The 25,006-nt window shown below is 41.0% G+C and overlaps 2 protein-coding genes across 2 annotated transcripts in view; both read left to right on the forward strand.

The window, feature by feature from the left end:
• Positions 1–9,804, forward strand: part of LOC128381798 (scavenger receptor cysteine-rich type 1 protein M130-like) — a 152,085-nt gene extending 142,281 nt beyond the window's left edge. The window contains exons 13-16 of the mRNA XM_053341833.1: positions 2,002–2,331; positions 2,937–3,022; positions 3,130–3,245; positions 9,615–9,804. Coding sequence (XP_053197808.1) covers positions 2,002–2,331; positions 2,937–3,022; positions 3,130–3,245; positions 9,615–9,804 — 722 coding nt within the window. The remainder of the gene's footprint in view (positions 1–2,001; positions 2,332–2,936; positions 3,023–3,129; positions 3,246–9,614) is intronic.
• A 4,565-nt stretch (positions 9,805–14,369) lies between these two features.
• Positions 14,370–19,596, forward strand: LOC128381800 (microfibril-associated glycoprotein 4-like). Its single transcript, XM_053341834.1, has 6 exons — positions 14,370–14,375; positions 15,091–15,246; positions 18,265–18,303; positions 18,391–18,487; positions 18,570–18,737; positions 19,233–19,596. Exons 1-6 carry the CDS (start codon positions 14,370–14,372, stop codon positions 19,484–19,486), a joined length of 720 nt encoding a protein of 239 aa, XP_053197809.1. The 3' UTR covers positions 19,487–19,596.
• The last annotated feature ends 5,410 nt before the right edge of the window (positions 19,597–25,006 follow it).

The raw sequence follows: 25,006 nt of genomic DNA on the forward strand, positions 1-25,006 counted from the left end.
TCTGTGGTATTCCATCCACTTGTGTGCCTCTGATCAAAACCATAGTGAAAATAATTCAGAATTTCTGCTTTTTTTAACTCAAAAATGAGGTATACTGTTATGTAAATGGGGCTATCATACCATATATTACAAAAAAAAGTGTAAAATATATGTTAATGTGTTGGAAACAAGTTCACTGAAAAGGTGAAACAAAAAAATTGAGGATCATTTTATACTACATACTTTATAAACAGTTGAACAAGACCGGGTCAATTTGACCCGGGATGACAAAAGGTGCGTAGTAAAAACGAAGACAATACGAGGGTTAACATGACAATATGGCACACATAAAATACTGGAACATATTTCAACATCTGACCCTCATGATGAAGGCGAAAAACCTGACCGGCTGCTGATTTCAGGAAAATTCCTCCATAGCTCCCGTCCCACTGGGCAGCCTACTCCAAATTATTGGACTTCTGACAGATGTTCAAATATGCTATTGATGAATTAACAACATAGCTTCAGACTGAACTGTAACATGAATCCTTTTAGATTTTAGCGGGGTTGCAGGGCTCATTTGTTGCATTGCAACCCAAGGCACACATTCAATATACCAAATACAACTCAAAAAATGCAAAAATGAATATGGGATACAGAACATAAATCAGACACAGTTGATTACATGACATAATGACAATGATATTGTATTCTAATCATAGTCTCTTGTTATATGTGTGGTATGTGGTTATAGTGTATCTCTTTTCCGTCCAAAGAGTATATCAGCCATTGTTCATTTTCCTCATTTTACCTCACGGTTCATCCTCCTCATCCGAAATGTCCTTCATGTAGTCAGGAGTTGGGAATAAGTCCGGTATTCCCTCCCCCCTTTGCGTCAGAAGGATTCTGCGCACAAGTTGTTCAGGAGGCATCATACTTAGCATTTTTGCTCCTTGTATGTCCGCTGCAAGGTTCAGCTTCTCGTCCATAGCTCTCATACACCATCTCTTCAGGATAGGCACGATGCAACATGTCAATAAGAAAACCAGAATCAGTACTATCAGGGCACTTATCCCTATTTTAGCCAAAACGGCTCCCCATTTTCCAAATAGGTTTTCTAGCCCATCCCACTTAATGCTTCCACCCTTACCAGCATTGTCAGTCATCTCAGATTTTAACATTTCAAGCTTTTTCATTGCAATAGAAAATGTTCCGTCAGCTGCGGTGTTATTTGAAATATATGTACAACATAACGTTCCAAACATTTTACATACTCCCCCTTTTTTCTGCTAACATCCAATTTAGTACTTGTCTATTCTGCCATGCCATAGCACTAGGTTCATGCAGTTGGGCACGTTTATTTGGCCATGCCTCCAGAGTCTGGCTTTGGCTCCCTGGTGCAGTTTCCTTCGTCCCCAGGTTGCCTGGTGATTGCAACACTAGGCTGCACATTACTCTCACAAATAACCACATCATTTTAGTCATTGTTTTTCAGTTTTATACTGCCCTTTGTCTCTTGCTGGACTTTGGTGCAGTGGTTCAGATGATACCACGTCATGCTTCCTTCGACCTGGACCGCTGTCGGAGTTGCTCTCACCACGGTGTATGGCCCTTCCCTTCTTGGCTCGTGCCACTTCCTCCGGAAGACCTTTATGTACACCTGGTTGCCTGGTACCACCTGTCTCTCCACCACCTGGTACTCTGGTGCCTTTGCTTTTTTCCTGCAAGTATATAGATCTATGGATGGCAGTTAATTGGTTCATATAGTCAGACATTTCAAATTGCAGTTGTTCAAGGTTTGGTCCCTTGAAAGCATCTCTCAGGTGTGGACAGGGCATGGCCCGCCCTGTTAGCATTTCATGTGGTGTTAGATGCGTGCTTCTGTGAGTTTGCATGCGGTAGCTCATTAGTGCGAGTGGCAATGCATCCACCCAACGTTCATTTATCTCAACAAACACATGAGGAGAAAACAACATTCAGCTTCTCACAGAAGAAGGATTAATCATCTCTCTGTATTTACAGACCTGCTGCTTCAGCCAATCATCTCTGTGTATTCTACCATGGACGGGGTCTCCGGGGCCCAGCAGCAGGGGTTTCAGTTGCTCCGGGGCTCCAACTTCACCATCAGCTGCTCCGTCCAGCCTCAGTACCCAGGAGGCTCCTTCCAGCTCACCTTCACCTCCTCCAACACAGCATACAACTACACCCAGCCAGCTGTCAATCACTCTGCTGACTTCCTGTTTCCTGCTGCAGACCCCGCCCACCAAGGAAACTACAGCTGTGTTTATGGCGTCTATGTTTTTTCTCATAACTTCTCCTCTGAGAGCCGTCTGCTCTCTCTCACTGTCACAGGTAAGCTGAAGCAGAGTGTGAAGCTCAGTCCAACTGAGACGTCACACTGACTTTGTTTCCATGTTTGATAAAAAGTCATGAGGCAGCCGGAGCGACCCAGCGACCTACAGAGAGCTGAGTCACAATCTGATGAAGGAGCTGTAAACTGTTTCCTTCCCGGCTTCTTTAACATTATTCAACCATAACAACTGTGTTGTAGTGGAAAGTAAAAGTGAAGCCAGATAAGCACTATAATGATAATAAACAGGGTTTACATGATGAACTCAGAGCTTCACCAGGATCACATCTGATTTAACTGCATGTAAAGATGTTGACTGTTAACAATCAGTTGAATCATTTTAAGCAGACAGGAGCTTTAAGGAGAGAATCAGCAGACTTTCATTCATTCTTTCAAAGCAGCTGTGAACACATTAGTGGTGTTTGTTGAACATCATCAGCATACAGAGAGGATCAGATGAACTTATTCTCTAAGAGCTGAATCAACAAGCTGCTTCAGACTTCACTGATTTTAGGAGATTTAACGTCATTAAAGTTTCTGTTTGATGGGAGCTGTTGTCCTCATGATGTCATGTGATCTAATGTGATGACTGAATGTGTCTCATCAGGTCCAAAAGTTTTTATCATCACACTGGTCGTCTTCCTGCTGGTGGCTCTGCTGTTGGGTGTCATTATCATCTATTTCATCCTGAAGGTACTGAACATGTTTGTTTAGAGGACTGGTTGAAATGAAGCACTCAGCCTGTTTATCTTGAACTGAAGAGAGGAGTGATGCAGATCTGTGTTGTCATGTCTCTCCAGGCCAGCAGGGGGCAGAAGTCAGACCCACCGGAGAACACTAAGCTGGGTTATTATAAACTTGTAGTTTCCAGTGCTGAAGGAGAGCCGGCTGAAGAGGAAGGAGCTCAGGGAGCAGAGTAGGACCTCTGAGGACAAACACAAACCCTGTGAAGAAGAAAATCATCACCAGCACCAACGCTCCAAAACAGGAAGTAGTGAGACCTTTATTAAGACCACTAAAAGAAGAGCAGAGAGGAGATCTGATTGGACCTTTTGTAACATAACAGATTTTCATGAATCCAGAGTTTTATGGTCTCATCTGGATAAATGTTGAGTCAAGAAATCATTTAAAAATCAATCAGTCCAGATGTTTGATGAGTTTATATCTTTTTTCTTCACTACCTTTTATATTTTTATTATTCAGCTTAAATATGTTAATGCTATTTTTTTTTAAGTATAAAAAGTTTTAGTTAAATAAACTGAGTAAAAGGGAAAAAGATTTGGAGAGAATTTAAATTTAAAACATGTTTTTAATAGTACTGAGCAATAGTTTTGATTTGTATGTAATATTTTCAACACAAACAGTTTTTATTATATTTTTCATTCATATTTTGAATTACACACAACTGCACAACGCAGGCAAGTGCTGGACTGAGTTTTGCCAAGCTTACATTACATTTGTAACTGATTTCAAATATCTTTATATTAATAATATGTATATCTGTAAAACCACTGCAAGCAAAGAGAGAGAAGAGTCATGAGGGAATTTAACAGAACATTTAATAAGTGGAGTAAAGCTAAATGCTAATTGACGAGGGCTGTAAGGTCATTTTAGGTAAAGTGTTAAAAACAGGATGGATAGGGTTAGGATATCAGCCGCTGTGAGGTAATAGAGAGATGGTTGTGTGAAAGACAGACCATTACATGCAAAAGCCTCACAATGTCATAAAAGCAGGAAATGTTTGTTTTCTGGCTGATGACGTCTGATATGTGTATAAATATGAGATGTACGATGGCTTTTTTGGGTTTCTTGCAATAAAACGCTTCAATTCTACAAGTTGATGCATAAGTCTGATTTTTAACCCTCTGAGATAATGTTCACTCAGGTCTTATTTATTGTACAGCTTCATGCTAATGAATCAGTTTATATATTATAATTATTTATATATATTGGCCAAGTCCCAACATAAGTTATCTTAGGGCAGACCATCTTTATTTTATACATTCCTCCATGAGCAGCACTTGGTGACAGCAGCAATTAAAAACTCTCCTTTAATGAGAAGAAACCTCAAGCAGACCTGAGCTCTAGGTGGGCAACCATCTGCCTTGACCGGTTGCGTTTTATCCAAAACTCCAAAATCCCACAATCCTAAACGCCACAAAGCAAAGAAATAATCCAACTCAAAATTCCACTTCAGGTTTTCTTTCACAGATTTATTTAGTCCTTGAAGGGGCCGTATTATGAAAAGTCACTTTTGACTGCTTATGTGTATATAGTTTCTGGCTGCTGTTCATCTCCATCTGACATTGATCAAGTCTGGAGTCAATCTGCTGGCAATATAATAAATAAACATCCCATGTTTCCACCAGAGTGCAGCAGACGAGGCCTTAGAACGCTCAGACACCTGGACTTGCTTCCTCTCACGTCTGACCTCGTTGTTGAGGTGGCTTTAGCCATTGCTACCATTCTTTAACAAGCCCAATAATGATGATAGCATTGATAAATAAGGTGAAAGAAGAGGGACTGTGGACCTGTCATTGAGGTCAGGGACAGAACCCATAGACTGTCCCTGGTCTCTAATCCTGTTTGGCATCTTCATGGACAGAGTCTGAAGGTGCAGCAAGGGGGAGGAGAGAGTCCAGTTTGGGAACCTCAGATTCACCTCTCTGCTTTTTGTGGTTGATGTTGTTCTGTTGGACTCTACAGGTGAAGACCTCCAACAGGCTCTGGGATGGCTTGCAGTTGAATGTGAAGTAGTCGGGATGAGAGTGAACACCTCCACATCTGAGGCCATGGTGGACTGCCTGCCTGGGGCGGGGGGTGCTGCTCCAAGCAGAGGAGTTTAAGTATCTGGGGGTCTTTTTCACAGTGAGGGTCAGATAGAGCGTGAGATTTACAGGGGGATGGGTGTAGCATCAGGTGGATGGGTGCAGCATCAGATGGATGGGTGCAGCATCAGCAGCACCTAGGGGGAACCCTAACCCTCCAAAGGGTCAGAAGATAAATCTGAGTTAGTCATATCAGTGAAATCTGACACATTTACAGTGTGTTTAGCATCAGATTCCCTCTTAGTGTTTCCTGTTTAGCAGTGGTGGAAGTATAGGAACAAAAAGACTTTGCTACTAAAAACACTGTAACGTTGAAACATAGAAGATGAAGATTTGACTCATTCAGACTCTGAAGCTTCATATTAGCTTCACATCAACTTTTAAATCCATGTTTCCACAGAAGGAGGACTGTGGGTTTAGTCCTCCATCACTTCCTGTAAACATTATGAAGGATCTAATGCTCAGTATGAACAGGAGGAATCATTACACACACATCATTACAATTGATTTGATCATTTTCTTTTTTCTGTTTAATTATCTATTAACGAAACTAAAATATTAACATATATATTCAGAGTTCAGCCTCTAATCTTGATTTTTAATGTTTGTATTCTAGTTATTTTACTTCTTATTTCCTCCTTAACCTTTTAGAATGAATAAATGACTCATCTCTGTCTTCATCTAAAAATATTGATAATGATGAACTCAGATGAAGAGCTCAGTGTCTGCGAGTAAAACAGAGTTCCTTGGGCCACAGTCTCATCCGTTAATAAGCTTGATGCTTCGTTAAGCTTTTTGGCCCTCGTTAACCAATCAGCCGTGGAGCTGAGCGGCTGAAATTAGACTCTTCGTTAAAACTTTCTGCTCTCATAAAAAAACGCAACAACATATTAACAAGAAATTCAGCCCCAAAGAACGATTCTCCATCAAAGCAGAGAGAAATCAGCCAGCGAGGTGAAATAATTACTCAGAGCAGTTTGTCTTTCTGCCACAGAGGTTTTATATTTAGGAGGGAAGTGAGGGAGAGAGGAAGGAAAGGGGGAAGAAAGGAGGGAGGGAGGAAGGAAGGAGGGAAGGAAGAAGGAAGGGAAGGAGGGAAGTAAAGGAGGGAGGAAAGAAAGAGAAGGAGGGAAGGAAGGGAGGGAGGAAGAAGGAAGGAAGGAAAGGAGGGAGGAAGGAGGGAGGGAGGGAGGGAGGAAGGAAGAAGGAAGGGAGGGAAGGAGGGAAGTAAAGGAGGGAGGAAGGAAAGGAGGGAGGGAGGGAGGAAGGAAAGGAGGAAGGAAGGAGGGAAGGAAGAAGGAAGGGAAGGAGGGAAGTAAACGAGGGAGGAAGGAGGGAGGGAGGAAAGGAGGGAGGGAGGGAGGAAGGAAGGAAGGAAGGAGGGAAGGAAGAAAGAAGGGAAGGAGGGAAGTAGGGAAGTAAAGGAGGGAGGAAGGAAAGGAGGAAGGAAGGAGGGAAGGAAGAAGGATGTAAAGGAGGGAGGAATGAGGAAGGGAGGAAGGAAAGGAGGAAGGAAGTAGGGAAGGAGGGAAGGAAGAAGGAAGGGAAAGAGGCAAGGAAAGGAGGGAGGAAGAAAAGGAGGGAGGAAAGAAAGAGAGAAGGAGGGAAGGAAGGGAGGGAGGAAGAAGGAAGGAAGGAAAGGAGGGAGGGAGGAAGGAAGGAGGGAAGGAAGGAGGAAGGAAGAAAAGGAGGGAGAAAGGAAAGGAGGGAGGAAAGAAAGAGAGAAGGAGGGAAGGAAGGGAGGGAGGGAGGGAGGAAGGAAGGAAAGGAGGGTGGGAGGGAGGGAGGAAGGAAAGGAGGAAGGAAGGAGGGAAGTAAAGGAGAGAGGAAGGAAAGGAGGGAGGAAAGAAAGAGAGAAGGAGGGAAGGAAGGAAGAAGGAGGGAAGGAAGGAAGAAGGAAAGGAGGGAGGAAGGAAAGAGAGAAGGAGGGAAGGAAGAAGGAAAGAAAGAGGGAGGAAGTAAAGAGAGAAGGAGGGAAGGAAGAAGGAAGGATGGGAGGGAGGAAGTAAAGAGAGAAGGAGGGAAGGAAGAAGGAAGGATGGGAGGGAGGAAAGAAGGAACAGTCAAAACGGAGGACGACAGGAGGGTTAAAACAGCAGTCAGGTGTTCTTAATGAGCAGTGAGGAAGGAAGGAGGGAAGGAAGAAGGAAAGAAGGAAGGAAGGTGTTCTTAATGAGCAGTGAGGAAGGAAGGAGGGAAGGAAGAAGGAAAGAAGGAAGGAAGGTGTTCTTAAGGGACTACCTTCTTCCAAGTAAATAAAGATATGTTTGTGTTTCTAATAATGAATGAAATCTGTGTCTGTGTGTATTATACATTCAGACCTTACTATCATTCCATAACAGCTAAATATAGGATTCATTTCATTTAGTAGTATTAATGTTTTCAAGACAAACTCGTTACATTTTATTATATTTGAGTCGACTGAAACTAAAACAATGTAGAAAAAATGTGCTGTCAAAATTAACACTGGATCACATGAGATCACTGAAGTGATGAAGAACCAAATGACAGATGGAGTTGACTTGTATTGGAGCTCACAGCAGCTTGAACTCTGTTGTAATGAACACGTTCCACCACTAGATGTCTCTGTTGTCTATTAGTTCCATCTAGTTGTATCCACAGACTGACTGTATGTCTGAGCTTTCAGCAGGACACAAACTACACATGAACCCTCACACTGTCACACAGTGGTGGAAAGTTACTCAGTACATTTACTCAAGTACTGCACTTAAGGACAATTTAGAGGTACTAGTACTTTACTGTAGTACAGTTTGAGGTACTTGTACTTTACTGCAGTATAGTTTGAGGTACTAGTACTTTACTGCAGTACAGTTTGAGGTACTTGTACTTTACTGTAGTATAGTTTGAGGTACTAGTACTTTACTGCAGTACAGTTTGATGTACTTGTACTTTACTGTAGAACAGTTTGAGGTACTAGTACTTTACTGTAGTACAGTTTGAGGTACTTGTACTTTACTGTAGTACAGTTTGAGGTACTAGTACTTTACTGTAGTACAGTTAGAGGTACTTGTACTTTACTGTAGTACAGTTAGAGGTACTAGTACTTTACTGTAATACAGTTTGAAGTACTTGTACTTTACTGCAGTACAGTTTGAGGTACTTGTACTTTACTGTAGTATAGTTTGAGGTACTAGTACTTTACTGCAGTACAGTTTGATGTACTTGTACTTTACTGTAGTACAGTTTGAGGTACTTGTACTTTACTGTAGTACAGTTTGAGGTACTAGTACTTTACTGTAGTACAGTTAGAGGTACTTGTACTTTACTGTAGTACAGTTAGAGGTACTAGTACTTTACTGTAATACAGTTTGAAGTACTTGTACTTTACTGCAGTACAGTTTGAGGTACTTGTACTTTACTATAGTATAGTTTGAGGTACTAGTATTTTACTGCAGTACAGTTTGAGGTACTAGTACTTTACTGTAGTACAGTTTGAGGTACTAGTACTTTACTGCAGTACAGTTTGAGGTACTAGTACTTTACTGCAGTACAGTTTGAGGTACTAGTACTTTACTGTAATCCAGTTCGAGGTACTTGTACTTTACTGCAGTACAGTTTGAGGTACTAGTACTTTACTGCAGTATAGTTTGAGGTACTAGTACTTTACTGCAGTACAGTTTGAGGTACTTGTACTTTACTGCAGTATAGTTTGAGGTACTAGTACTTTACTGCAGTATAGTTTGAGGTGCTAGTACTTTACTGTAATCCAGTTCGAGGTACTTGTACTTTACTGCAGTACAGTTTGAGGTACTAGTACTTTACTGCAGTATAGTTTGAGGTACTAGTACTTTACTGTAGTACAGTTTGAGGTACTTGTACTTTACTGTAGTACAGTTAGAGGTACTTGTACTTTACTGTAGTACAGTTAGAGGTACTAGTACTTTCTACTCCACTACATTTATTTAACAGCTTTAGTTACTTTTCAGATGCAGATTTGACACAATGGAAAATATAATAAGCTTTTAAAATACAACACATTGTTAAAGATGAAACCAGTCAGCAGTGTGTAGTCAGCTCACATTTCAGATGTCTATGAGTTGTTAACAGCTCCACCAAATACTGATAGATAGGTTTCAGCTGTATTTAGCAGCAGGTCATTGTTTGTGCACCAATGACAGCTTCAGCCCCTGTAATGCAGTACTAGGTTTCATCAGTGTTAGACACGAGGCCTACAATGGTTGTGTTGTTGATAGAATTAAAGGGGAACTGAAGTCTATGAACAGGATGTGTTGCAGGGTGTGGTGAAGTGCTTCGGTTACTGCTGCTGACCAGATGGCTTATTAAACAAATAGTTGGCTCTATCAGTGGCTATGTGCAATAATTCAAGTATGACAGAATGACCCAGTGTGACCCAGTGGGTTTATCAGTGTTAGGGAAGAGGCCTACAATGGTTTTGTGTCTGAGGTTAGTTTAATAACTTTCACTCTGTTCCACAGGATTCTGATTCCAGTGACATATGATCGGGTCAATGTTCATGTCCAAGAGTTTGGTAAAGAGTTTGAGAGTGTTGATGGAATCAAAGGCGGAACTGAAGTCTATGAACAGGATGTGCAGGTGTTTGATGATGCCAGGCATTGCAGGGTGTGGTGTGCTTCGGTTACTGCTGCTGACCAGGTGGCTTATTAAACAAATAGTTGGCTTTATCAGTGGCTATGTGCAATAATTCAAGTATAACAGAATGATCGTTAAAATGCTTTCATGGGAACAGGCTTTAAGGAAACTGGTCTGAAGTCATTGAGTAGTGTCACAGGAATGATGGACAGGTCATTAGTACTTTTTATTTGTGTGTACACAGACACGACTGCTGAGTTTTATGGTTTGACTCCCCATCAAGGAAGGTCCCCACCAATGCTGAAACAGACCTACGCACTTTGGAGAGATATTATCTGTTGTACAGATAATACAGATAAGGGAAATGTTTCCAGTTAAGGCTGCTTGGTTGGATTCCTTCAACATAAATCACTTCAGATTGGATGTTAAGCAGACAGAAGTTATGAAGCTTAATCTTGAAAGATCAGAGACTTTATTATTACTATATTCACATAATAATACCATTATTTTGCATATGACTATTATAATGTAGATGTACTTTAAAATATGCTGTTACCTGGTGATGAATTAAATGTTTGTTGATTTGTGTGTTTAAAGGTTTGGTTTTGGTGTGTTCCAATTACAGGGGAATTACACTCCTCAGCCTCCCTGGTAAGGTCTATTCGGGGGTGCTGGAGAGGAGGGTCCGTCGGGTAGTTGAACCTCGGATTCAGGAGGAGCAGTGTGGTTTTCGTCCGGGCCGTGGAACAGTGGACCAGCTCTACACCCTCTGCAGGATCTTTGAGGGTGCATGGGAGTTTGCCCAACCAGTCCACATGTGTTTTGTGGACTTGGAGAAGGCATTCGACCGTGTCCCTCGGGGGATCCTGTGGGGGGTTCTCCGGGAGTACGGGGTATCGGACCCCCTGATAAGGGCCGTCCGTTCCCTGTACGACCGGTGTCAGAGCTTAGTCCGCATCGCCGGTAGTAAGTCGGACTTGTTTCCAGTGAGGGTTGGACTCCGCCAGGGCTGCCCTTTGTCACCGATCCTGTTCATAATTTTTATGGACGGGATTTCTAGGCGCAGCCAGGGTGTGGAGGGGGTCCGGTTTGGTGACCTCAGGATTGGGTCACTGCTTTTTGCAGATGATGTGGTCCTGTTGGCTTCATCAGACCGTGACCTCCAACTCTCACTGGATCGGTTCGCAGCCGAGTGCGAAGCGGCCGGGATGAGAATCAGCACCTCCAAATCCGAGGCCATGGTCCTCAACCGGAAAAGGGTGGAGTGCACTCTTCGGGTCGGGGATGAGATTCTGCCTCAAGTGGAGGAGTTCAAGTACCTCGGGGTCTTGTTCACGAGTGAGGGAAGGATGGAACGGGAGATCGACAGGCGGATCGGTGCGGCGTCTGCAGTAATGCGGACTCTGCACAGATCCGTCGTGGTGAAGAGGGAGCTGAGCCGAAAGGCGAAGCTCTCGATTTACCAGTCGATCTTCGTTCCTACCCTCACCTCTGGTCATGAGCTTTGGGTCGTGACCCAAAGAACAAGATCGCGGGTACAAGCGGCCGAAATGAGCTTCCTCCGTAGGGTGGCTGGGCTCTCCCTTAGAGATAGGGTGAGAAGCTCAGTCATCCAGAGGGAGCTCGGAGTAGACCCGCTGCTCCTCCGCGTCGAGAGGAGCCAGATGAGGTGGTTCGGGCATCTAATTAGGATGCCTCCCGGACGCCTCCCTGGTGAGGTGTTCAGGGCACGTCCCACCGGTAGGAGACCCCGGGGAAGACCCAGGACACGCTGGAGAGACTATGTCTCTCGGCTGGCCTGGGAACGCCTTGGGGTCCCCCGGGAAGAGCTGGACGAAGTGGCTGGGGAGAGGGAAGTCTGGGCTTCCCTGCTTAGGCTGCTGCCCCCGCGACCCGACCCCGGATAAGCGGAAGAAGATGGATGGATGGATGGATGGTTTTGTTTCAGCAGTTTGTTTCCTGGATGTGTTTTTTAATATCAGTTTATTTCTGTGGTTGTTACAGTTTGTTTTTCTTCTGCTTTTGTCTTAAGACAGAAACTGTGTATGTTTACTGTGGCTCAAAATATACACATGTTGGGCCTTTAATAACCTGTGAGGTGCAGTTCTTCTAAGGTAAATGTGGAGCTGTTCTTCTATTGGAGCATGAACTGACTTTACACTGGACTAAACTAGCTAACTGTATATAAAGTAGTATAAGCTAGCTAACTGTATATAAAGTAGTATAGCTAACTGTATATAAAGTAGTGTAAACTAGCTAACTGTATATAAAGTAGTGTAAACTAGCTAACTGTATATAAAGTAGTGTAAACTAGCTAACTGTATATAAAGTAGTGTAAACTAGCTAACTGTATATAAAGTAGTATAAACTAGCTAACTGTATATAAAGTAGTATAGCTAACTGTATATAAAGTAGTATAAGCTAGCTAACTGTATATAAAGTAGTATAGCTAACTGTATATAAAGTAGTATAAACTAGCTAACTGTATATAAAGTAATGTAAACTAGCTAACTGTATATAAAGTAGTATAAACTAGCTAACTGTATATAAAGTAGTATAAACTAGCTAACTGTATATAAAGTAATGTAAACTAGCTAACTGTATATAAAGTAGTGTAAACTAGCTAACTGTATATGAAGTAGTATAAACTAGCTAACTGTATATGAAGTAGTGCAAACTAGCTAACTGTATATAAAGTAATATAAACTAGCTAACTGTATATAAAGTAGTATAAACTAGCTAACTGTATATAAAGTAGTGTAAACTAGCTCCACCTCCAGCAGCTACAACAGTAACATGCTGCTCTAACACTGATGCTTCACTATTAATAATCTAATGTGAGGCAGTACTGGGTTTATCAGTGTTGGAGAAGAGGCCTACAATGGTTTCATCTGTTCCTGTGCTGAGGAGAAGAGGGTCTGAGGTTAGATTATTAACTTTCACCCTGTTCCACAGGACGCTCTGAATCCAGTGACATATGATCAGGTCAATGTTCATGTTCAAAAGATAAAGAGTTTGAACTGAAGTCTATGAACAGGATGTGAAGGTGTTTTGTGATTCCAAGCATTGCAGGGTGTGGTGCTTCGGTTTCTGCAGCCTCAACTGACCAGATGGCTTATTAAACAAATAGATGGCTCTATCAGTGGCTACGTGCAATAATTCAAGTATGACAGAATGATTGTTCAAATGCTTTCATGGGAACAGATGTTAGGGAAACTGGTCTGAAGTCATTGAGTAGAGTCATCTTTGATGACTTTGGCACAGGAATGATGGACAGGTCATTAGTACTTTTTATTTGTGTGTACACATACACAACTGTTGATTTTTATGGTTTGACTCCCCATCAAGGAAGGTCCCCACCAATATTGAAACAGACCTACGCCCTTTGGAGAGATATTATCTGTTGTACAGGTGATGTCTCTGACACAAACACTTATATTATTAACTTTAATATTTAATGTAATTATGAAGGGAAATGTTTTAAGTTAAGGCTGCTTGGTTGGATTCCTTCAACATAAATCACTTCAGATTGTTTCTCAAACTTTATGTATTTTTTTATTTTTTACTTAAAAGTTTTGAATCCTTCTTCCACCATTGTCCATTTGATGATCAATCTGGTCTACATTGTTCTTCATGTTAATAAATTCTATAGTGGTGCAGTGGTTAGCACTGTCGCTCCACAGCAGAGAGTTCTGGGTTCGAACCCGCCGGTCGGCTGGGTCTCTTCTGTGTTTTCATGTTCTCCTTGTGCCTGCCTGTCTCCTGATGACAGCTGGGATTGGCTGCAGCCTTCAACATAAAGCACTTCATGTTGTTTCTCAAACTTTACTAACGTATTTGTTGGTGCTTTTATTTAAGTAAAGGATCTGAGTCCTTCCACCAATGTCTTTGTAATTACATATAGAACAGAAAGCATATTAAGTCACATATTGCCTTTTCATCATTTAATGATAAATCTGGTCTACATGTTACTTCTTGTTAATAAATCCTATGTGCATATTAATGAACACTGACTCTGCTATTGAGGTTTGTTTACAAGGAGAACATTATTTAAAATCCATACAAAGTTAAAATTAGTAGCTTAGCAACAGTTTGCACAGGAAGACCATGTTTTTGCATGCTCACATCTATAGTTTCATTTTTCATCCTTCAGTCATACTGATCTCTCTCAAAGCTCATCATTTCTTTGCCATCATTTCTGGGGCCTCAATTAAGACATCACCTGGCCACATCTAACCAATAGCAGCTTATTAAAAATAAAACATGTTTAAAAAGAAATGTTGCCATGACAAGTTAAAAGCATAATACACTAATGGTCTGCTACAGTATTTTGTGGTGAGGTACAGTAAGTTAATCAGTCATGAGAAAGAATTCATGAGGTAATTATATTGTCAGTAATCTATAAACTCTGCCAGCATGAAGTCTATTCTTTTGTCTCCACCCACAAACCCAGAGACACACAGCACACCTGCCACACAATACGCCCACAACCTGCTCACACTGGTGAGGTTCAGGCATGAGGAGTGGTTAGGTAGGATTACGTAGAATCTTTGGGATATAAATACAGCTCAGACACATCAGAGCATACAGACTGAGTGATATCAAGATTTTCTTCACATCACCTCAGCAGAACTCTGACGATGAAGGTAAGTTTGAGACTTTATACACCTGACTGAATTCATGTTGATCAGGCATTTCAGTTTGTTAGAGGATGTGTTGACTAGGGATCCATAATCATTTCAATTTTGATTTTAAGGACATTTATGAGTAGAAATAGTTGCTTAAAGTACGGGTTCACAATTTTAAAAATGTTTTAAACCAGCAGTCAGGAGCCTTAATGAACACTGAAGCAATTTTTCTGTCTGTAATGATTCCTCCTGTTCATACTGACCATTAGATCCTTCATAATGTTTACAATGGAAGTGATGGAGGACTAAATCCACAGTCCTCCTTCTGTGGAAACATGGATTTAAAAGTTGATGTGAAGCTAATATGAAGCTTCAGCGTCCAAATGAGTCAAATCTTCATCTTCTATGTTTCAACGTTACAGTGTTTTTAGTACCAAAGTCTTTTTGTTACTGTACTTCCACCACAGCTCAACAGGAAACACTAAGAGGGAATCTGATGCTAAACAGACTGTAAATGTGTCAGATATCACTTGATATGACTAAGTCAGACTGCTGAAGCTCAATAGAAGCTGATCATCTAGGGTTAGGGTTAGGGTTAGGTTTAAATGACTGTGTGACTCACTGTGATACAGTCCTCCATCACTGAACACTGGAAGCACATTAGAAGATCTTTTAATAGTCAGTATGAACAGGAGGTTCCTGTTTCATGTGTGCTGCTGTGTTTCTGTTGCAGCTGGTTTCAGTCTTCCTCCTCCTCCTGGCTCCAGTGTTGACCTGCTGCTTACGTCTCGTCCTCCCGCTGGACTGCAATGACATCCATAACCACGATAAAAGCCGACCCAGTGGAGTGTACACCATCTATCCCATCGGAGCCACGTCAGCTGTCCAGGTACACTTCATCCTCTCTGGGACACAGTTAGAAGATGTTGGTTCAAAGATGAGTCCATCACCATGTGAAGACAGTTCAGGTTGATTCTACTAAACCAGCAGATATAACTGGAGATAGTCCTGTTACTGGTTGGATACACAAACTTTATATAGATATTGTAATTCGGCTCTACTTCTAGCCTCCCCCGCTGATGTTTGAACGCGTAACCCTATCTCTAAAGCTAATCCCAGCCACTCTCTGTAGGAAATTAATTTCTTGCAGTGGTGAACCGTAACTTTTAGAGCAGGGACTTCAGCTTAGCCAGAAACACCAAAAAAGCAACAGGTCAAAGGATTTTACCAGAGATGAGCAGCAGGCTGCCAGGTGGCTCTGTTATGTGTAGTTGTCAATGTTGATTTTAAACTTTTAACTGAATAAATTACAATGAATTGCAATGAATACTTACCCAAAAGTACCCAAAAGAGCAACTTAATTACAATAATTTCAGTAGTTGTAATTAGTTCCTTCCACTCTGGGAAATATAAAACAACAATACAAAGCTGTCCACCCGGCTCACCTCAGTTAGGCTACTTATGAATAAGCTCCAATAAAAGTCCTTTCTGTATTGACATCAGAGCCAAGGCTCCCAGCTGATCCTGTCCCGGTGTCTCTGGGTTCCAGACCACTCCACTGATGATAATGCTGAAAACCAATTTCCCCACGGGGACAAATAAAGTACTACTACTACCCCTACTACTGACGGTGGTAATAATGAGCCGCTGCAGTATCTCACTTTGCTGCCTGACTTTGTTGTTATGGGCAGTGATGTGGTTCCAGCTGGAGGTCTACTCTGGTGTCCCCAAAAGTTTTTTTAAGCTCACTGTAGTTTGCAGACGTGTTGCTGAATTTTAATGAGGGTGTGCTAACTTTGTTAGATTAGCAAGGCTAACAGATCCAGTATAAGTCCAGGCAGATGAAAACAGCCTATTAGTATATTACAGTTCGTCATTGAAATAACTTTCAACAGTTTTCCCCTTTTCTGTCTTTCCTTTTAAATTATACATTTCTGCAAAAAGACCCATTGGAAAAAAGCCAACACTATTACGCTAGCCATGTTGATCTCCTCTGCATAGCTGTGGACACAATGATTTCATCTCTGCAGCACTGACAGCGCCACCTGGTGGTAAAGGGCCACATACAGACCAATAAAACCATTCCAACCAATAACCTAAAAATAATAAATAATACATATACAACATTTTGCATGTTCAATATAGAGGGTTTGAATTTGACCACAATATGTATCTCTGTAATTTTCATACTTTTGCAAAGTTATCCAGAGGGCCTGATTGGACCCCTTGGCGGTCCGGCCCACGGGCCACATGTTTGACACCCCTGGTTTAGACTCATTCTTACTTTATTAGACTCAGTAGTATTTCATCCACTATTTGGTGATTGTTGATGTGTTTTTAAACAAAGGATTTCAGATAGTTATACTAAAATGAGTTTTTTAAATGCAGAAAAAATGAATGTAGAATGTCAAATTCACTCTAAATGATTAAATAAGGCATGTGCTGATAAAACCATTTGATTCCTATCAAGCTTTGATTTGAAGTGTCATTACTGAGTCAAATGTATGAAATTGCCCTTGGACAAAAATTTGTTTGACACCCCTGGTCTACACATTGAAAAACTCTAGACTTCAGATCACTTCATCATTGATGAACCTGACAAAGAGGATTATATCATTTTGAAACAGTACTTTACCTTTAAAATCATTAAATAGTCTGTTAGTGTCAGCAGGCAGAAGTCAACATAAAACTCCTGAAGAAACTGTGACTGGGAAACAGACACATTATTCCTCCTCCTGACACTCTGGAGACGAGCTTTATGTTTTACTATGAGTTGGGTTCACTGACGTGGACTTTACGATGCAATCTGATGCTGCTGAAGCTGGTGTATCTCTCCTCCACTGAACAACGACACTGGAGGCTCTGAGACACACTAACAGATTTCCTGGAGGTTGTGTTACACATGGACAAAGAGTCTCTTCCAGTTCCACGGCTTTCATTTATTGTTCAACATTACTGTAACATAAACAAACAGACAGTCTTCGTGAGCGTTCTTATTCTGTAATCCTCGACTGTCTAGTCTGTGTAAACAACGGAGTTTTTCTTCCTATATATCTATACATTTATATTGCCAGCTACATAAACATACTTACAGTAGCTTTTCTTAACATTAAATCAATAACACATAAATTGTTCGCGCCGACACAACTCTCCTACCGCTGAGTTAGCATGCCGGACGCGTTAGCATTAGCAACGGTAATTACACGGCTCTCTTTCAAACATACGTGTCATAAACACAGTAATATGACCCAAACAATGACTATTAACTCATATATGTGGCGCTTGTGCACTTTCCTCACCTGTAACATAAACAAACAGAGACAGTCTTCGTGAGCGTTCTTATTCTGTAATCCTCGACTGTCTAGTCTGTGTAAACAACGGAGTTTACTTCCTGGTACGCCAGGATTACCGGTCCCCCGCTCACCTAGCCAGACCCTATACTGACACCTCCTGGCAAAACTGTATAATCTACATGAGAGGTGAGTTTCCCTGTTTTTAAAGTGACACAAGGCAGATTATTAATAAGAAAACTGATTTAAATAATGGTGGGGGGGGGGGGGGCAAGTTAACTTCAAGACCTAATAAACTGGACATAACCTGAACTCACAAAATCCCAGGGTGCCACAGTTGCATCTTATTAAAAGTAATAATTTTTAAAATGACCACCAGCACAATTATTAGAGGGCCTGAATTTAGAGATTGAGACCAGAATGACTCGTTGAAAACAATGACTGACTCAGTATTTCTAGAGAGAAGTTGAGACTTGTTGAATAGGAGTCAGTTGGAGCAGCTAGCAGCTGTCAGTGACACTTTAAGGTGCTTCAGACTCAAGACGTGGCAACTGCTGATTGGTTGAATATAGTTTTAGTAAAGGATGATATTTACTAATGAGTGTGTTTGTGTGTAGGTGTACTGTGACATGGACTCAGCAGGAGGAGGCTGGACGGTGAGTTTTTGAACAGAAGTCATCAAGTCACAGCTGAGTGGTTTTCAGTATGAACACTTCCTGTTTGACCGTCATAATAACCCCCAGGTGTTCCAGAGGAGGATGGACGGCTCGGTGAACTTCTACAGGCCCTGGGATCAATACAAGACGGGCTTTGGTAGCGCTGCTGGAGAGTACTGGCTGGGTGAGAACATGTGACTTCATGAAACTCTCTGTTCATTAAAACAAACAAACTCTGACGTGACTTCATGATTGTGTATTTTCAGGCCTGGAGAATCTCTTCCATCTGACTCTGAGGAAAAAGTTTGAGCTTCGTGTCGACATGGAGGACTTCAGTGGGAACAAAGTGTTTGCTCGTTACTCCTCGTTCTCCATCGACCCAGAGTCCCACGGATACAGACTGCATGTGTCTGGATTCACTAATGGAGGAGCAGGTCAGTTACTGTTAGCAGTTAGTACTTCTGTTTGTCTGATGTTTGGTTTCCACATGGAGACACTGAGGATTTCTGTCCTTATATTGGATTGTTTGTGTGATTCCTTCAGCTAAAGACAGATTCACAAAGATTTTCAACTCAGTAACAACAAATCTGTGTTCTGCTCATGTTTTATTAATTACATGAAGCTTTGGTTTTTATAAACACATTTAAAGGAAAAATGTAAATGAGCCCCAGCAGTTTTCAGGTGTTTTTATCCCTTCAACCTTTTACAGTTCTTGTCTACATGACATACTGCATGTTGTTATGTTACAGTAGCAGCAGCAGATGCAGTACTAGTAGTACTGGAAGTATTTGTACAAGTGGTGGCCATAGCAGTAGTACTGTATTAGTAGTGACAGTTGTAGTGTTAATAGTTATATAACATTATATAATATGGTGTCATTAGCAGCAGTGTTGTGATCATACACTTGTTGTTTTCTTGTGTTTCTGTAGGAGACGGCCTGAGTTATCACAACGGACAGAAGTTCTCCACCTTCGACAAAGACCAGGACTCTCACAGCGGTAACTGTGCCAGAATGTACCTGGGGGCGTTCTGGTACAACGCCTGTGACTATGCCAACCCCAATGGCGTTTATCGCTTGGGGGCTGATGCCACTGTCAATCGTGTAGGAGTGGAGTGGGTCCACTGGAAGGGCAGGAACTACTCCCTGAAGACCATCAGCATTAAGATTCGTCCTGTGCAGTAATTCTCCAGAACGAGCAAACAGAATATCTGTTGATCTCTTTCTTTCTTTCTCTCTGATCTAATCTGTAACCTCACATATAAATCAAATAAAGATTTCCAGCATCAATAAAAGTCAGAGTGGAGTGTGTGTGTGAGCAGCTGCTGGGTGTAAAGTCTTGTATCTAACAGCTGACGGCAGAAATTACATATTGTGTTTTCAAGTAGGATTTTAACCTTTTACTCGTAATGAAGAATTTTAAACTAATGAAGAGAGAAAGCTGACCAAATTAGTGTCTCCAAAATACATTCTTTCTATTTTCCACCATGAAATTAGAAACAACTCATCAAATATCCTGACAGACACAATGACAGCAGTGGATCCAGCACTAAAGTAAAATAATGAATGTCTGTTCTTATTTATCTCTCTGTTTAATGTTTTCATTGTTACAAACAGCAACTCAAAGTGGAAAGAAATGAGAGATCGTTACAGGTTAACAGACCGACTTTGATTTGTCATAATGTATTGGTTTCTCTTCAGTCTTTAGAACAATTCATTATAAATGTTTATCAGAAGAAACTGTAGCTGTTAAATTATAAATGTTCTTATTTATATACATTCACATTCACACACATCCATCCACATCCATCGCAGCATCGACTCCTGAATTTCATCTGTTTCATGTTTCATCTGAAAAGTAGAAAATTAATCCAGGTTTCTCTTCTCTTATAAAAGTTACACTTAAAAAACTAATATTTTGTCTTTTAGTCTGAAAACCTTTTTAACTGTAAAATAAAAGTGAGATAAATGTAATCTGTTTTTAATACTTTGAAACACATCTTGATTTCTTGAATGAAATCTGACCAAAAGAGACACTGCATTCTGAAAAAGACCCATTATGGTTCATCTTTTTATTGTTAAAGCAAAATAATAATGAATATTTTTTTCAGTGTCTTTCTTTAGTGGTGATGCATCACAGCTTCTGTTTGCTCAGACTCAGACAAAAAGAACTCAGGTTTTAGTATTTTTGCAGCTTTCTCAAAATAATAATTTTATCTTTTATTAAAACCTAAAAATGAACTTGTGTAATAAATAAGAGTGACATAAAATAATGTTTTGAATAGTTTAAAGTTCTTTCAATAATGTTATTCTAGGATCGATATACAAATCCATGCTGGTTTTGGTTTTTAGGGAATTTTCCAAAGATTTTTAATTTCTACGATTAAATCCTGAAAAAAAGAGACACTGGATTTGGAAAAAGAGTTATTCAGATTAAGCTTTTTGATCCTTTTTAAAAAAAATTTCATTGTATGAATGTATTTTTATTGGTTGATGCTTTACTGATTAAAAGTTTACTGTCACAGAGTCTTAAAGAGTCAGGAGTTTAAGTTAAGGAGGACGAACTGAGAGACTTAACTTCATGGTAATCAGTTAACATTGTGAGAAGAGTCTCTTTTATAAAGCAGAGTCCCCAGATTGTAGGTGGATGTCAGGTTTTGGGCCCAACAAAGTCATGTTAACAGGAACACACACACACAAAGACATCATGTTTCCACTTGTTAAGAAAATAGTTTTATCAGTGAAGCAGCAGCTGTTCAGTCATTTATTAATATTTGTGATATTAATACAGTTCAGACACATCAGAGCATCCAGCAGAACTCTGATGATGAAGGTAAGTTTGTGAATTTATACACCTTTTGAAATTTCACTCTGTGATTCTGTTTAAAAATCCCAAATTACAGTCAGTTGTTTCAACAACGTTGGACGTGAATCTTCTCTGAGTTTAGTTTTATTTTATTTTGTGTGTGCTGCTGTGTTTCTGTTGCAGCTGGTTTCAGTCTTCCTCCTCCTCCTGGCTCCAGCGTTGACCTGCTGCTTACCTCTCGTCCTCCCGCTGGACTGCAGTGACATCCATAACAATGACAACAGCCAACTCAGTGGAGTGTACACCATCTATCCCATCGGAGCCACGTCTGCTGTCCAGGTACACTTCATCCTCTCTGGGACACAGTTAGAAGATGTTGGTTCAAAGATGAGTCCATCACCATGTGAAGACAGTTCAAGTTGATTTTAAAGAAATTAAAGAATGAAATAAATTACATGTTAGCATCTCATTCTTTGGGTCACTACTCAAAGCTGGTTAGCAGAGGTGAGGGTTGGGACGTAGACCGACTGCTAAACTGAGAGCTTCACCTTCAGGCTCAGCTCTTTCTCCACCAGGACGTTCATCACTGTTGATGCTGCACCCATCCACCTGATGCTGAACCCATCCACCTGATGCTGCACCCATCTACCTGATGCTGCACCCATCCACCTGATGCTGCACCCATCCACCTGTCAATCTCACGCTCCATCTTACCCTCACTGTGAAGAAGACCCAGATACTTCAACTCCTCTCTTTGGGGCAGCAACCCTGCCACCACCATCACCACCACCTTTTTCCAGCAGAGCACCATGACCTCAGATGTGGAGGTGCTGACTCTCATCCCGACCGCTTCACATTCAGCTGCAAACCATCCCAGAGCCTGTTGGAGGACTTCACCTGTAGAGTCCAACAGAACAACATCAACCACAAAAAGCAGAGAGGTGATTCTGAGGTCCCTAAACTGGACTCTCTCCACCTCCCAGCTGCACCTTGAGACTCTGTCCATAAATATCACAAACAATCTTAGTAATAATATCCGGGTGAATAATGTCTTTACACTACTTATATAATTATTAATATTATAATAGTTAGACTTTAGTGACTTTAGTCTATAGTAGTATTAGAATATCATCTGTATTATTATTACAATCAATGTTTTTGAGACAGATGAAGGAATCATTGTACGGATGTGCTGGGATCATCAGTGATGTTTCCTGGGTTCATCGGGTGTTTCAGGTCTCAGGTTGATCAGCCTCCAGCTTGAGTCCCAGCAGCATTGGTCCATGGATCACACCTCTTAATGCACAGCTGATCTAATCTGTCATCCCACATGTAAATCTAATACATATTTCCAGCATTAATAAAAGTCAGATGTTGTGTGTGTGTGAGAAGCTGCTGGGTGTAAAGTCTTGTGTCAAACAGCTGTTGGTGTAGAGAAATGATTGGACAGGTGGGGAACTTAGTGGAAGACCCAGAGGAACAAATACCGAGCAGCTTACATCAGAAACATCACATGAGATCACTGAAGTGATGAAGATGTTCATTTATTTATTAAAATTAGAATAATGAAACAAAATAAACATGCTATGAATTAGAACAAAATAAAAATAAGAGCAACATTTTTTTAGATGGACAAAAACAAACAATAACCATCCAATGTTTGAAAGTGTGTAGGATGAAGTAAAGAAATGTTTTAGTCTACCAGTTTTTTCCTTTTCTAACAGTCACCAGAACCAAATGACAGATGGAGTTGACTTGTATTGGAGCTCACAGCAGCTTGAACTCTGTTGTAATGAACACGTTCCACCACTAGATGTCTCTGTTGTCTATTAGTTCCATCTAGTTGTATCCACAGACTGACTGTATGTCTGAGCTTTCAGCAGGACACAAACTACACATGAACCCTCACACTGTCACACAGTGGTGGAAAGTTACTCAGTACATTTACTCAAGTACTGTACGTAAGTAGAACTTAGAGGTACTAGTACTTTACTGTAGTACAGTTAGAGGTACTTGTACTTTACTGTAGTATTTCCATGTGATGCTACTTTCTACTCCACTACATTTATTTAACAGCTTTAGTTACTTTTCAGATGCAGATTTGACACAATGGAAAATATAACAAGCTTTTAAAATACAACACATTGTTAAAGATGAAACCAGTCAGCAGTGTGTAGTCGGCTCACATTTCAGATGTCTATGAGTTGTTAACAGCTCCAACAAATAGTGATAGATACTACGACGAGTATTAGGGCAAAAAAAAAAAAAAAACAGGCAAAAAATATAAAAATAAAAAACAGAATGAATGCTTTGCGTTATTTGTCTTCTTTTTGCTTTCTTGTGCCGGAATCTGTTTTTTTTTTTTTTGCCTGGCCCTAATACTCCGTCGTACCTTTAAACCCTCTTAGCTCTCCTCATTAAAACATAATGAATTATTGACATATGCAGAAATAATCACTAAAAGAGGAATAGTGCATGTTTCGGGGACTATTTTGAGCGGCGGATGAATCAGAGCGCAGCAGACAGTAAGTTGCTGTGTTTGCTCTCAGCTGGATAAACTGGCTCAGTCGGTGGAGCAGCAGCGAGGCTCCGGCCTCAGAGAGAGGGCGTCCTTCCTGGTTCTGACCCGGACTCTGCTGCTCAGCCTGGGGGAGCTGAACGAGACCCAGCACCTGCTCACCGCCCAGAGGCTCTACACGCTGCTGGAGGCCCCCCTGCTGGAGCTCGCCGAGGACGACGACGCTCAGGAAGCCGAGCGTCCCGCCGCCGCCCCCGCCTCTTTCTCTGAGGCTCTGACTCTGTACCTGAACAGGTGTGAGCAGCAGCCAGGTGAGAGGCTGGACCCACAGTTCAGCTTCGTTCTGCTCTCTCTGCTCAGAGACTTCATCTCCTCTCTGAGGTGTCACGACGCCTCGTTCAAAGGTACAAATCCTCATTTTAACTCAACACTCACAAACTTACTCAGTACGTTCATTTAATGCTGCTTTCTACATCTCAGTACTAGTACTTTACTGTAGTACTGTTAGAGGTACTAGTACTTTACTGTAGTACTGTTAGAGGTAGTAGTGCTTTACTTTAGTACAGTTAGAGGTACTAGTACTTTACTGTAGTACAGTTAGAGGTACTAGTACTTTACTGTAGTACTGTTAGAGGTAGTAGTGCTTTACTGTAGTACAGTTAGAGGTACTAGTACTTTACTGTAGTACTGTTAGAGGTACTAGTACTTTACTGTAGTACTGTTAGAGGTAGTAGTGCTTTACTGTAGTACAGTTAGAGGTACTAGTACTTTACTGTAGTACTGTTAGAGGTACTAGTACTTTACTGTAGTACTGTTAGAGGTACTAGTACTTTACTGTAGTACAGTTTGAGGTACTAGTACTTTACTGTAGTACTGTTAGAGGTACTTATACTTTACTGTAGTACTGTTAGAGGTACTTGTACTTTACTGTAGTACAGTTAGAGGTACTAGTACTTTACTGCAGTACAGTTTGAGGTACTAGTACTTTACTGTAGTACAGTTAGAGGTACTAGTACTTTACTGTAGTATAGTTTGAGGTACTAGTACTATAGTATTTCCATGTGATGCTACTTCCTACCTCTCAGAGGGAAATATTGTACTTTCTACTCCACTACATTTATCTGACAGCTTTATGTTCTAGTGTTGTAGTCAAGACCAGCTCACCCGAGACCGAGTCAAGACTGAGACCAAACCAATGCAAGACCATGTTCCAGATAAATCAGTGTAATCATAACATGTGCAGAGCTGTTGTATTGGATTGACTGAGATTACACAGGTGAACCTGGTGAAGTGACCGGTGAGAGTATGAGAGCATGACATTAGCTGTATTGCTTATGGTCACATCACACTCCTTACAGCAATATGTTTTTATCACTCGACT

Source organism: Scomber japonicus, chromosome 20, assembly GCF_027409825.1.
Source record: "Scomber japonicus isolate fScoJap1 chromosome 20, fScoJap1.pri, whole genome shotgun sequence".
NCBI classification, from domain to species: domain Eukaryota; kingdom Metazoa; phylum Chordata; class Actinopteri; order Scombriformes; family Scombridae; genus Scomber; species Scomber japonicus.